This window comes from Ictidomys tridecemlineatus, chromosome 7, assembly GCF_052094955.1.
Source record: "Ictidomys tridecemlineatus isolate mIctTri1 chromosome 7, mIctTri1.hap1, whole genome shotgun sequence".
NCBI lineage: Eukaryota > Metazoa > Chordata > Mammalia > Rodentia > Sciuridae > Ictidomys > Ictidomys tridecemlineatus.
Window position 1 is genome coordinate 104,473,282 of NC_135483.1, and position 12,481 is coordinate 104,485,762.

The following is a 12,481-nucleotide window of genomic DNA, read 5'->3' on the forward strand; positions in this document are numbered from 1 at the left end:
GGTAGATACAAGTAGGAAAGCCAGTTTGGGCAAGAAAAACATCTGCAACTCAGCATCCCAAGATGGGATCACATGCCTCAGGGGCCCCACCCAGCAGCATCTTCAGCCACACCCACCCAGGAGCCCAAATGCAGCAGGAAGGCTCCCATCCCAGGCCCCATAGCCTCCTAGGGGGCCAATCAAATGGTTTCACCTATTTCAGGGGAAAGTATGCAGGAACCCTGGCTCTGGCTCAGCAACCCCAATCCTCCCTCAGCCCCCTCTCCTCTACCTCCTCAGCTGACTGAGGAAGACTTAGGTCTTTTAAAGGCCCCCCACCATCTCCACAGGCCCTAGAGAGCCAGGGTCAACCTGACCCCCAACCTCAGCATGAGGCTATCAACACCCAGTGCCTCCAAAGTCAGTCCCCAGCTTTGGCCTGAAAGAAACCAGGCAGCAGAGGTCAGGTAAGAAATTGGGCGGCGAGCCACACCAAGCCAGAGCTTCCCACATCTTAGGCACTCGATACATGTGGGTTGAAGATGATGAAATCAGGAGGTGGCCCAGGAAAAATAGGGCAGCTGCCCAGAGAGAAACCCAACCTCCTAGGTCAAGCCTGTCACCTGCCTCCATCACAACACACACACACACACACACAATGAAGGGTTCTGGAGTCTTGTCCAGGCTTCATCTACACCAACCTGAAAAATAACAGGTTTCACTGGACAGAAAATCACGTGGCCCACCTCTCACAGGGCACCATCTCCAGTGGTCTCAGTCACACCAGCCCATTCTAAGGACAGGACACTGAGAAAAGGGAAGTATCTATCGCCAGGGTGGTGGGGTAACCCACGAGTTTTGTACAAAGAGCCTCCTCCAGGAAGCCCCCCAGGAACCCTGTGATGCTGAGCAGCTGTCCTCAAGAAACCTTCAGAAGGCCAACCCTCCAGGACCCTGATCTCTACTTCCAGGTCTCAGCATCCCAGTCAGACTAGGGAGCCTTCTCCACGCCCCCTCCCATCACCTCAGTCCTGGGCTAGCTGTGGCAGGGCCCAGCCCATGCAGCCCCAGAGAGTGGCCAGGTTAAGGACCCAGTAGCTTGAGTCAGGTGAGATCCAGCTATGCCACTAGCCAGCTCTGGCACCCAGGGCAGGAGACTGGGCCTCTCTGGACATATCTTCCTCAGATATGTCTCCCTGGTCAATCCAGGTAACCATGGAGTTCTGTGAGACTTGAAGGACGGCTCACACCAGGACAGGAGCCCTAATATCACCTCCCTCCTCACGGAAGCCCTGGGAAACGACAAATGGTTCAAAGGTATTCCTGGGTTCCTGGAGCTCTGGGACAAAAGAGGAATCTCCAGTGGGCTGCAGCCCCTCTGCCTCTACCCACCTTGGACATTCTCTAAACCAAACGTGTCTGAGAGTCCCCTGCCTGATTGTGGTTCGACCTCCGCCAACTCAGAGACCAGCCCTACCCCACAACCCCAGGAAGGGGCTGAGCCCTCCCCCACCCGCCCAGGGAAGCTCTGGGCACTGGGCAGGCAGGTGCCCAGTGAGAGGACAGAATGACAGACCGATAGACGGAAAGGCGCCAGCACGTGCAAGGTTAGAAGCCAATGTCACCTGATTTCGGAGCAGGTTAGTTTGAGCTACGAGATGAGCCTGCAGTTTGCCTTGGCACCACTGGGGGGCGGCTTTCTCAAGCAGCGAGACAGGCTGGGGGGCAGGGAGGCAGGTCAAGGCAAAGGAGAGTGGAGAGACAGGAGGGAGGTGGGGAGAGAGAAACAGACACAGAGGTTAAACACCAAGCCCACACTCCCCAAATGCACAGACAGACAGGCCCTGCAGCAAGAAAAAGGAACCTGCCCAAGGGGGCACGAGGAGGGGGTGAACTCCAACTGCAAAGGCAAAGTGAGAGTCGTTAGCAGGGCAGAGGGGCTCAGCAAGCAGGGTCCGGCCCCAGGGTGGGAGGAATCCCACCATCCCAACCCCCTTACCCAGTGGCCAGTGGTGGCCGGAACTGTGACCAGCCCACCAGCTCGTTCCAGCCAACCCAGGGTCACGTCAGATCCCAAGACAGAAGTCCACCCTGCGCCAGGCAGGGTGGTGGCACCATTCCACTGAAACCCAAGCTAGGTCTATTCTCATTCTGGAAAGGGGCCTCAGAATCTCAGAAAGGGCAGAGGGGCCTGCCGAGGGCAGGCAGGAGCCACAAGTGAGCCCCCACCCCGGCACCCTGAAGGGCCTTCCTCTCTGCAGCCCTGGACCATTCCCACCCCACCCCATGGACCCTGGACTATCACCCCTCCCCTCCCGCCATCTGCCTGCCTCCCACAGACTCCCCTGACCCTTCCTCCAGCCTTTACCTTGGCGATTTTGACTTCATCTTTCTTTTTGGCGGTTTGAAGGGACTCATAGTGGTGTCGGGCACTGTCGTAGTCCACCAACTTCCGCCCTCGCTTGGCAATGCGTGACTGGGGGGCAAGCAGAGGAGGAGGGGCTGAGCGGGGCCTGGCACCCACAAGAGCCTGTCTCAGGCCTTCGGGAACCCTGGGTGCTGGAGCATTCCAGAAAGAAGGAACTTACCCCCTCCAGCGGCTTGCCCCTCTGCCTCAAATGTTTTCCTTAAAACACCAGCCAGTAATATGGAAGCCAAGAACCTTCTTGGCCTAGCACTGGGCTCCTTACAGATGCCGCTGGGCCCCTCTTCTCCTTCCCAAAGTACCCCCAATCAGTAACAGGAAGCCTGAGGCATCAGGGGGCAGCTCCTGGGGCAGCATGACCATGACACCCACACGCACCCAGGGACCAAAAGCCCAGCATAATGGTCACCCTCTCGGGCACCAGACCCTTGTGCCTTCATGAACACAGCACCCCAGGTCCCCTTTGCCTCAGTCAGGACTGGCGCACCGAGAGCTCTTGGCACTTACCCAGCCTGATGGAGGCAGCTGGCCTCGTCATCACACAAATACAGCCCGACAAGCAGACCCTGATAGCAGGCAACACTCACCACTCCACACACCCTTCCACACAAACACACGCCTGGGCCTCACACTCCACACACCTTACAGTCAGTCCCAGAGTCACTCCACAGCAACCTGGCCACACACAGGTAACACACCACGGGGCTCCTCCCATACCCTCAGACCCAAAGTACAGGAAGGGCCAGGTCTGTGGAGCAGGAGAGGTGGTGGACTGATCACAGAGGGAGTAGCCCCAGAAGGATGAGATGCCACACCAGGCAAATGTCACCCACAGGACAGAGTTGGCTGTGGCCTGAGCCAGCCCTGGACAGCACCTCTGGGTCTCCTCCTCCTTCCCCTGCCACTGGATGCCAGACTAGAACAAGTCAGATCCATCAAGAGGACTCTCACCTTAATGTCAGGAAACTGGCCCAAGTACGTGTCCATGGTCAGCAGCGCCTGGTCCACCAGTTTCTGGTGGTAGTCCATCCACAGCAGGTCATTGTTCTGAAATAGGTAAAGCATGAAAGTGGGCCTGCAGGGAGCTGGGCCATACCCATCCCCATTTCCCACCCCAGGGACCTGGGGGTCAGCCCCAGCCCCACTACCTTGAAGCACTCAGTGGATTCTCAGAGCCTCAGTGTCCCTATCTGTAATACAGAGGCAACAATTCCTGCCCTGCAGCTTCTCGTGGATGACAGGGAGGTGTAGTCAGTGAAGGAGACTTTGTAAGTCATGAGTCATAATACACAGAGCCTGCCACAATCCATTATCTCACCCCTCGGGTGACTGTGTCAGAGAATGACAGCCAGCTTGCCCAAGGGCACACAGTGTGTGCACACTGGGGAACCAAGACAGCTTGTCCCAGAGGGTGAGGCTAGGGGACATGAGCTGAGGCTAGAAGTGCACTCCGGGAAGGGCTGAGGTCACCAGTCCCACGCTCACCTCAGCGATCTTATTGGCCTCGTCCCTGCCGGGCCAGTCGGGCTCATACACCTCCTGTAGACACTCGTTCAGCTTCTTGGAGGCTTCGTGCATGGCTGAGGGGCAGAGAAAAGCAGGTGGCCTCTAGTGACAGCCACCACCATTGCAGAGTTGGCCCTGCCATCCTGTCCCCAGCTCTGTCCCCATCACCCCTCACTGCCAGATCTGCCCTGCCTTTCCCTCACCTTTGACTGAAGCCAGATAAGTCCGGAGATCCTTCTGCAGCCGGGTGCCTTCAGTCTGTGGACAGAGATGAGAACCAGGTGAGGGCCTAGGGCACCCTCTGTCCCCAACTCTCCTCCCTGCTTCTTTCACATGATAAACAAGGCTGCTCGGCTGACCCCTCAGTGGGCCAGTATGGAACCCACCTCAGAGGACAATAGCTACGGCCACAAGCTCACACTGAAGAGCACTGCACTCCTGGCATCATCCCTGCCTCGAAAACCCTGTCTCCCCACCATGCACACTTTATAAGGCAGGAAGGCAGGGCCCCTGTGCACCAGATGACATGCCGGAAGCACAGCAGAATGCAGCAGGTTACTTGGGTGTGGAAGGACCAAACTGCACTCAGACAACAGGCACAGGAGCCCAGGCCAGGAGAGTGTCACAGCCAGCTGTGGTAGTGCCAGCTCAGGTAGGACCCAAGAAGAGACGGCTGCCACAGCACAGTGTCAGGGAATGAGGCCCCAGTGTGGACCCTCACAAGACAGAGGGTCTAATGGCAGAGGACCATAGACCTCCAAGGACAGGAAAACTCCAGAAGGGACAGTGTCAGCAGGGGTGCAAACGGGGGGGTCATTTCCAGGACCCTAAAGTCGCTGGTCCAGCTGAAAGGAAGGATGTAGAATATAGAATGTAGGAGGAAAAGGCTAAAGAGCACGAGTGAGCAGAGTGTGAAGCCTCCTGAAGTGAGAACAGGGCCTCCGGAGACAGCAGGGCCAGCACAGAGGGTGAAACCAGCTCCACATCCTTCTGCACCATCAATACCACAAAAAGCAGGGGCCAGGCTGGGCACAGTGGCACACTCCTATAATCCCAGCGGCTCTGGCTGAGGCAGGAGGATTGCAATGTCAAAGCCCACCTCAGCAACTTAGCGAGGTCCTAAACAACACAGGGAGACCCTGTCTCAAAATAAAATATAAAAAGGGCTGTGGATATGGCTCAGTGGTTAAGCATCCCTGGGTTCAATCCCTGGTACTACTCCCCCTGCAGAAAAGAAAAGAAAAGAAAGAAATCAGGGGCCTGGGACACTGAACTCTGGGACAAAGAGGGGTGAATAACAGGTAAGAGGTCTGAGATGACCAGCAATGAGACGTGGAAAGTTCCAGAAGAAGTATGGGAAGAAAGGAAAGTATATACAGGTTTTGGAGCCAGCAGTAAGGCCCAAGTTAGTGGCCTCCCTGAGCCTAGGTGAATGACCATGCCTGACACATCAAAAGTGGTCTGGAAGTGGCTCCCATGAACCAGATTCCAGAGGCCTTGAAGACCACTCTCAGGAGATGGACTACAAGTGAGGAGGAGTGGGGGTTGGGGAGCAGGGACACAAGGAGAACAGTAATGGCTATGGCTGACCTGTGTTCCACAAAGGCACCCTCCTGGTCTTACAGGTGCCCATCCCAGCCTCAGACACACCCTTGCTCTGGATCCCCTCACCCTAAGAGGGCTTAGGGAGATGCAGGCCCAGCAGCCAGCCATGGTCCCAGGAGATTAGTCACCCTGAAGAGTGTGAAGATGCTCTCCACCCAGGCAGGTCAGTCCAAGGAGGGCAAGCAGGCTTTCCCACCTCCCTCCCCAGGCTCACCCTGGCTCAGCTCAGGTCTGCCCTTCCTCCCCAACGCACACAGAGCTCTGTGCACCTCACCTCAACTCCACCGTAACCTCTGAAAAGCAAGGATGCAGAGAGGGTCAGCGACCTGCCCAGAGTCACACAGAGACTTGGAGAGCCAGGGAGACCCTCCAAGGCCAGGCGGTTAGCTGAGTAACTGGTGACAATGTGGCCCCCATGAACACACGGATCTGCCTGTTAACTACAATGAATGCTTTCACATCGAAGTGGGGCCATGTGGCGAGTGGGGGGGGGTGGCTGAGAACAGCATATAAGATGTTATATAATAAAAAAAGGCCTCTCTAAAATTCCTTCGATTGCCCATAGAGAACATTGATTTTTGGAATGAATGGGGAATTGGCTCCAGAACCCCTTTTCAGATACCAAAATCCACAGATGATCAAGTCCCTTATATAAAATGGCATCATATCTGCATATAACCTAGGCACATCCTCTCGTACACTTCAAACCATCTCTAGATGACTCATAACATCTCTCATGTAAATGGTATGTAAATAATCATTATACTACATTGCTTTTGACTTGTGCTGGGTTTTGTTTTTTTTTTTTGTAGGTGTGTTGTTACTTTTTATTGGCTTTCCCCAAAAATATTTTCAATCTATCTGCAATCGGCTGAATCTGCAAATTCAGAACACACAGATAAGGAGGGTCAACTGTATAGTAAATAACCCTGATCAAACCTAAATGTGAGGCTACTGATTAAAAATCAAATGAAGAAACGAATGTTCAGATCTCTCTAGAATGCCAGCAAGGATGGGTTGTGCACCCTGCCCGACTGACCAATGAGGAAAGCTCCATCCACTCTTGACACTGCTCCCTAATCTAACAATTAAATGCTTTGTTGGGCGAGATGAGGATTCAAGTGTGTTCATGATGCAACGCCATTGGGTCATCTGATATCATAGAATCTTCCAGACCTGGCTTCTTTCCCTGCAAAGACTCCCCCTACCCAGCTGCACCTCTGGCCTGATCCCCACCTGCCTCTAGACGACACCCAAGTAAAGGGTTCCCCATGGGGTGGGCAGCTGCACTAACCGGGGCTGCTGGCTGTACCAGGGCCTCTTGTGCTTCCAGGACAACGCTGAGCTGTAAGCAAGCACGTGGTCTGCAGATGTGCAAGGGGCTGCCGGGAGCTCTGCCTCTCCTGTGCAGCTGGATCCCTAAGCCGCACTCGGCAGTCAGTCCTCGAGGTGAACAATGCCTTCCTCTGCCCTGGATCCCATCCAAGCCAGCCCCTCTTGGACCAATCAGAACTGTGTGTGCTCACTTCTAAACTGGCTCCCTCAGTCTCCTAAACAGGATGCCTGGGAAATAATTTTTTGGAAGCTTCTTGGGTTCTAAGCACACTCTTTGCAGAGCCCAGCTGGAGAAGGAGAAGATTCTGGGGCCACTGCCCAACTTGGCCTGTGGGAGTTAATAAGGACCTGAGGCAGTGCCAGAAAGGGATGGCTCAGCCATCATCCCCGAGCCCCTGCAGACTCAAGAACCCAGCTTCCTGGAAGGTCTGGAGGACAAGGATGGCCCCCTGCCACAAGGACCCCTCTGGCTCCAGCTCTGACTCTTGCCCCTCACCATTCAATGCTCGGGGATCAGTCTTCACTCAATATCCAGGGCTACCCACTGTGAGCAGAACCCAGGTGGGCCCCAGGTTAAAGAAGAAACCAGACCTGCCCCACTTCAGAGAGTCTTGGGTCCTGCAAGCTGCAAGGGGACCCTAAGAAGTAGAGCTTGGCCAACCTTCAAAAGCCAAGACGGTTTCCAGCTGGGCATGATGTGCAATGCTCCAGAAGTAAGGGGGCCAAGTAGGCCCCTATGGTCCCTCAGTGAATGGCCAGAAGACAAGGGCCTATGACCAGCACCAAACGGGCCCAGAGGGGCTCATTACGAGAGCAGGTGATGGAAACGTGAGCAACACCCTCTCCAAGGCTTCGCCCTCACAGGAAAAATTTTCTTCCCTGGAGACTAAATTCTCTGCTACCCTTGTCCACCCCTAATGCTGGGCCTAATGATACTGGGGCACACGGGTAAAGAGGCAGGAGAGTCTCGAGGCTTTCTGTACTGTCTCCATCTTGCATTTCCCGGCTCCCCACCAAGCCCTGTAGGTTGGCTGAGGCCAAATCCACAGCAGCTCCCTCATTTCCTCTCTCAAGGGCAGTGACCCTCACACCAGTCCCAACCCCAACATTCATGCCACACCCCAGACATCTGCATATACCAGTGGGTGCCATAACCTTCAAGGAAGGTGTTATAGTTTGGACCTGGAATGTCCCCCAAAGGCTCATGTATTGTAGACGTGGTCCCCAATGCAGCAATGTCCCGTAGTAGGGCTTTAGGGAAGCAAGTGAACTATGAGGACTCTGACCTCATTAGTGGATTCATCTACTAAAAGCTAAACAGACTATGGCGGGAAAAGTGAGAAAACATAATACCGCAGAACCGTATCTTCAACCTACAGCAGGTGGAGCATGGCTGAAGGAAGCAGGTCACTGGGGGTGTGCCTTGGTGACTCTATCTTATCCTTGGTTCCTTCCTGTCTTTCTCTCTTTCTGCTTCCCAGCTGCCATGATCTGAGCACCTTCCTCCACCACACCCTTCTGCCATGATATTCTGCCTCACTTCAAACCCAAAGCAATGGAGCCAGCCAGCCACGGACTGAACTCTCTGAAACCGTGAGCAAACAATAAATCTTTCCTCTAGTTGTTCTTGTCAGGTATTTTGGTCGGAGGAACAAAAAAGCTGACTTCCACAGGAGGGTTACCCCAACACTTGAATGAAACTTCAAAACTGTCCACCACCACTATCACCCCCAGCCCCGGATAAGTCAGTCACCCCACCAAACCTGGGGCAGACAAAAGCACCAGCTCAGGTGACCACTCTAAGCCCACAGCCAGGAAGCCACCAGCACTGGCTATCTTTAGCCCTGGCATCTCTACCCAGTACCTCTGCCCAAAGATCAGCGAGGGGTTATTTGTCCAGGACCAGGGACTCAAAAGGGGTCACTCCAAGGGAGGAGTAGGGAGAGCAATGTTGTGGCTTCAGCTCTAGAGCCAGGCCATGGGAACCTCAGCTTCCACATCTATGCTTTCTTTCCTCACCTCCACCAAACAGTCCAGCCTGCTCTGGGGAGATGCTACCATGCCCTCTCTGGGACTACAGCTTTCCCACCAACCCAGCCACCTGCCTTCAGGACTAGGGGTCAGCTCCAGAGAAGAAACTCAAGAATAAATTCAAGGGTCCAGGGTCTGGATTGAAATCCCCAAGTCCCCAAACCAGTAGTGTGGGCTTGAGAAAGTTTGCTTAACCTCTCTGAGCTTCAAGTGCTACATTTGCAAAATGAAGAGAATATTGGCGTCCATTTCAAGGGCTGCAAGGAAATGTCTACAAAACACATAACACCTCATGGCCCATAGTAAGTATCCAAGTAGCAGCAATCCCTAGAAGGACTTCCGAGCTGCCCACAAACTGAGGAAAACAGCTAAGAAGGGGACATATCTGGAGCTTCCAAGAGACTGAATCAGAACTGAGGCTTTAGATTTCTTGTTCAAGCCTTTATTTGATTTGAGGAAACTTAACACAGTAGATGTGGCCTGTTATGGGATCCACAAGGGTCTTAAAACACCTGTAATTTCTGGTCTGGGGGACAAGCAGATATGATGGCTCCCATCCCTGCTCTGGGAGCCTCTTGGGCTCAGCCTTTCTGGCAGACCAGGGTAGCTTGGCTCTGAGGCCTCCCCTAGCTTGCTCCCTAGTCCTCTCCCAGAATGCTATCAGCTCTCTCCCAGCATGCTCCAGAACCCCTCTCCCAGCATGCTCCCTGGCCCCCTTTCCCAGCATGCTCCAGAATCCCTTTCCCAGCATGCTTTCTGGCCCTCTCCCAGCATGCTTCCTGGCCTTCTCCCAGCATGCTCCAGGCCCCCTCTCCCAGCCATGCTCCCTGGCCCTCTCCCAGCACGCTGAAGGCGCCCTCTCCCAGCATGCTCCAGGCCCCCTCTCCCAGCATGCTCCATACCCCCTTCTCAGCATGATCCCTGGCCCTCTCCCAGCATGCTCCAGGCCCCTTTCCCAGCATGCTCCCTGGCCCTCTCCCAGTATGCTCCTTGGCCCTCTCCCAGAAAGCTCCCAGCCCTCTCCCAGCTGTTCTCTGTCACTCTGGAATGCTCCTAGCCCTTGGTCAGTGAGCTGTCAGTAGTCTCCAAAGGAGACCCCTTCCCCTGGGTTTCATTCCAGCTACAGAGGTTTTGATAGGAACCATCAAAGACCACAGCCATGGAGAAGAAGTATCAAGAGTCTGTGCCCACCCAACCCCACTCTTAGCAGAGCTTAGATCCTGACCTCACTCCCAATGCCCAGTCCCATTCCACTGGCCACCACCGCTATCTGTCCTATACATCTCTATCTGCCCTTCTGAAGCCATAAAGTCATGGCCCAGATCTCCTTCCCTTCCTGCTACCTTGTTCTTCCCCAGGGAAAGAAGAATTGACAGGCTCATCTCACTCCCCCTTTTTCTGGACTTAGCAAATCTCCAGCGGGGAGTTTCAAGGACAGCCTAGTCAGGATATTCAGAGTTTTCCCTTCAGTAGGGGAGTCCTCCCTCATATCTAACCACTGCCCCATACTGCCAAGTGTGATTAAACCTTTTTCGGTCACTGGCCTCTAGCCTAGAATGGTCCTTGGTAAGGATGCCCTGAAAACCCCCTCCAGGTTTTATAAGCAGATAAGTAGGGGTCTGCATCCACTTCCCAAACTGGTTGGCCTTGAATGAATCACCTCACTTCTAGAACCTCAGCTGCTCCATCTACACAAGGTAACTATTCGTACAGGCCACCTGGGGTTGTTTGTAGGCATCCACCATCATCCACAGAACCCAGCCTGGAGCCTGTTACTCAGCCCAGCACCCATCATACTCAGCAGATGCCCAAATCAAATCCAGCTTGCTCTGCCCCCACACTAAATCCTGCAGATGCCACTCCCCTGGCATGAAGCTTCTGTAGCTCCCACTTGCCTTGGCATGCAAGCTCTTCCAGAGTCTGGCCACCAGCCAGTGCCCGCTCCCACCTACCCTCCCCTTCCCCCATCACTCTCTCTAGAGTATCCCCTGACCCTCTTCTTTTCCAGTGTTCCTAGCCAGTGCCAGTGCCCTCTCCTCCAGGTCTTTGGTGACACCACCAGCCCACACTGATCCCCCTCCAATCCCTCTTACTCCACAGATCTGGTCCTTCCCATTTTCCACATGGAAGCCACAGTTCAATTCCCATGAGCTCCCCAAAGCCAAGGGTCACTACACTCACCAGCTGCTTGTTGAAATTCTGGACGCACTGTTCAAACTGCTCATCCTTGGTCTCATCTGCCTTCCCCAGTTTCTGAAGGACCTGCCGAGACAGAGAGAGAAGAGTGTTATCATGAGAAGTAGAACAGCCAAAACAAGGGTGCTGATGTGCCAAGACCACAAGATGAGAATGAGGGGGTCTGCGGACCATATCACCCAGCCCAGGCACGAGGACCATCAAGAGATCTCCCAGCTGCTATGAGCTGAACCTGTCCCTCGTAGTTCCTGTGCTGGAAGCTTAATCCTCAATGCAGCGATGTTGGAAGATGGGGCCTAATGTAGGTAAGGGCAGAACCTCATGAAGGCATTAATGTCATTATCAAGAAAATGGGTTAGTTTTCGAGAGTCGGGTTTTGTTATATTGCTGATATCCTGGGAAAACAAAATCTGTGGATGTTCAAGTAGGTTATAGAATAACGGCCTGGTATTTGCACATAACCTACACACATCATCCCACAGACTTTAAGCCAGCTCTAGTTTACTTAGAGAACATAATACAATGCAAATGCTGTGTAAGACGTTGTTCTACTGTGTTGTATAGGAAATAACGACAAGAAAAACAGTCTGCACGCGTTCAATACAGACACAACTGCTGTGGGCCTAGCTACCCGGTACAAGAACAAGGCACAAGACAAGAGGCAAACGATGCTCAAGGAGCTGGAGAGGCAGAGTCTCTGGAATGGTGGGCGGATACAGGAGGGAGCACCCACACATTGCTTCATTCATATGGATTCCATCAATGCGTGGCAAATTCAAGTTTTGCTTGTCGGAACTCTGGAATTTTTTTCCCCAAATGTTTTCAATCCACAATTGGTTGGAGCAGAACCTGTGGATACAGAGAGCCAACCATAAAAGCTACTTGGTTCCTCTCATGCCCACTCTCTTGTCATGGGATATCTTCTGCCATCTTATGATTGCCAAGAAGGTCTCCCCAGGAGACCTTCAATCAATCTCGGACCTCCCTGTCTCCAGAAGTATAAAAAATAAGTTTCTTTTCTACTATGATTTAAATAGTATGCCCCAAGGCCCTTGTTCAAGGCTTGGTCCCCAGCCAGTACACTGTTGGGAGGCAGTGGAACTTTTACAAGGTGGGGCCTCGTTGGAAGTCACTGCCCTTGAAAGGGGTATTGGGACCCTGGCCCCTCCTGTTCTCTCTCTTGGCCTCCCTGCTGCCACAAGTCTAGCAGATTGCTACACCACAATGATGTACCATCTTGCTGTAGACACAAAAGCAACAGCTCAAGTGACCACAGCTTGAAATCTTCAAAACTATGACCCAAAATAAAACTTTCCTCTTTTTTAAGTAGATTATCTCAGATATTTCTTAGGATAATGGAAAGCTGACTAAGACATTCTCTTTATAAATCATCCAGCTGGAGTT

General features: G+C 53.4%; 1 protein-coding gene across 14 annotated transcripts in view; it reads right to left on the bottom strand.

Annotated features, from left to right (window-relative positions):
• Positions 1-12,481, bottom strand: part of Bin1 (bridging integrator 1) — a 56,870-nt gene that overhangs the window by 17,090 nt on the left and 27,299 nt on the right. For 7 of the 14 annotated variants that reach the window (XM_005315884.5, XM_040294189.2, XM_078017260.1 and 4 more), the window contains exons 2-7: positions 11,063-11,143; positions 4,114-4,168; positions 3,890-3,984; positions 3,356-3,451; positions 2,348-2,455; positions 1,605-1,697 (exon numbers count right to left, since the gene is read on the bottom strand). In XM_005315884.5, the coding sequence (XP_005315941.1) occupies positions 1,605-1,697; positions 2,348-2,455; positions 3,356-3,451; positions 3,890-3,984; positions 4,114-4,168; positions 11,063-11,143 (528 nt within the window). Of the gene's footprint in view, positions 1-1,604; positions 1,698-2,347; positions 2,456-3,355; positions 3,452-3,889; positions 4,013-4,113; positions 4,169-11,062; positions 11,144-12,481 lie in introns of those variants that run through there. The other 7 variants (XM_021721813.3, XM_040294193.2, XM_040294187.2 and 4 more) reach the window with 2 other exon arrangements.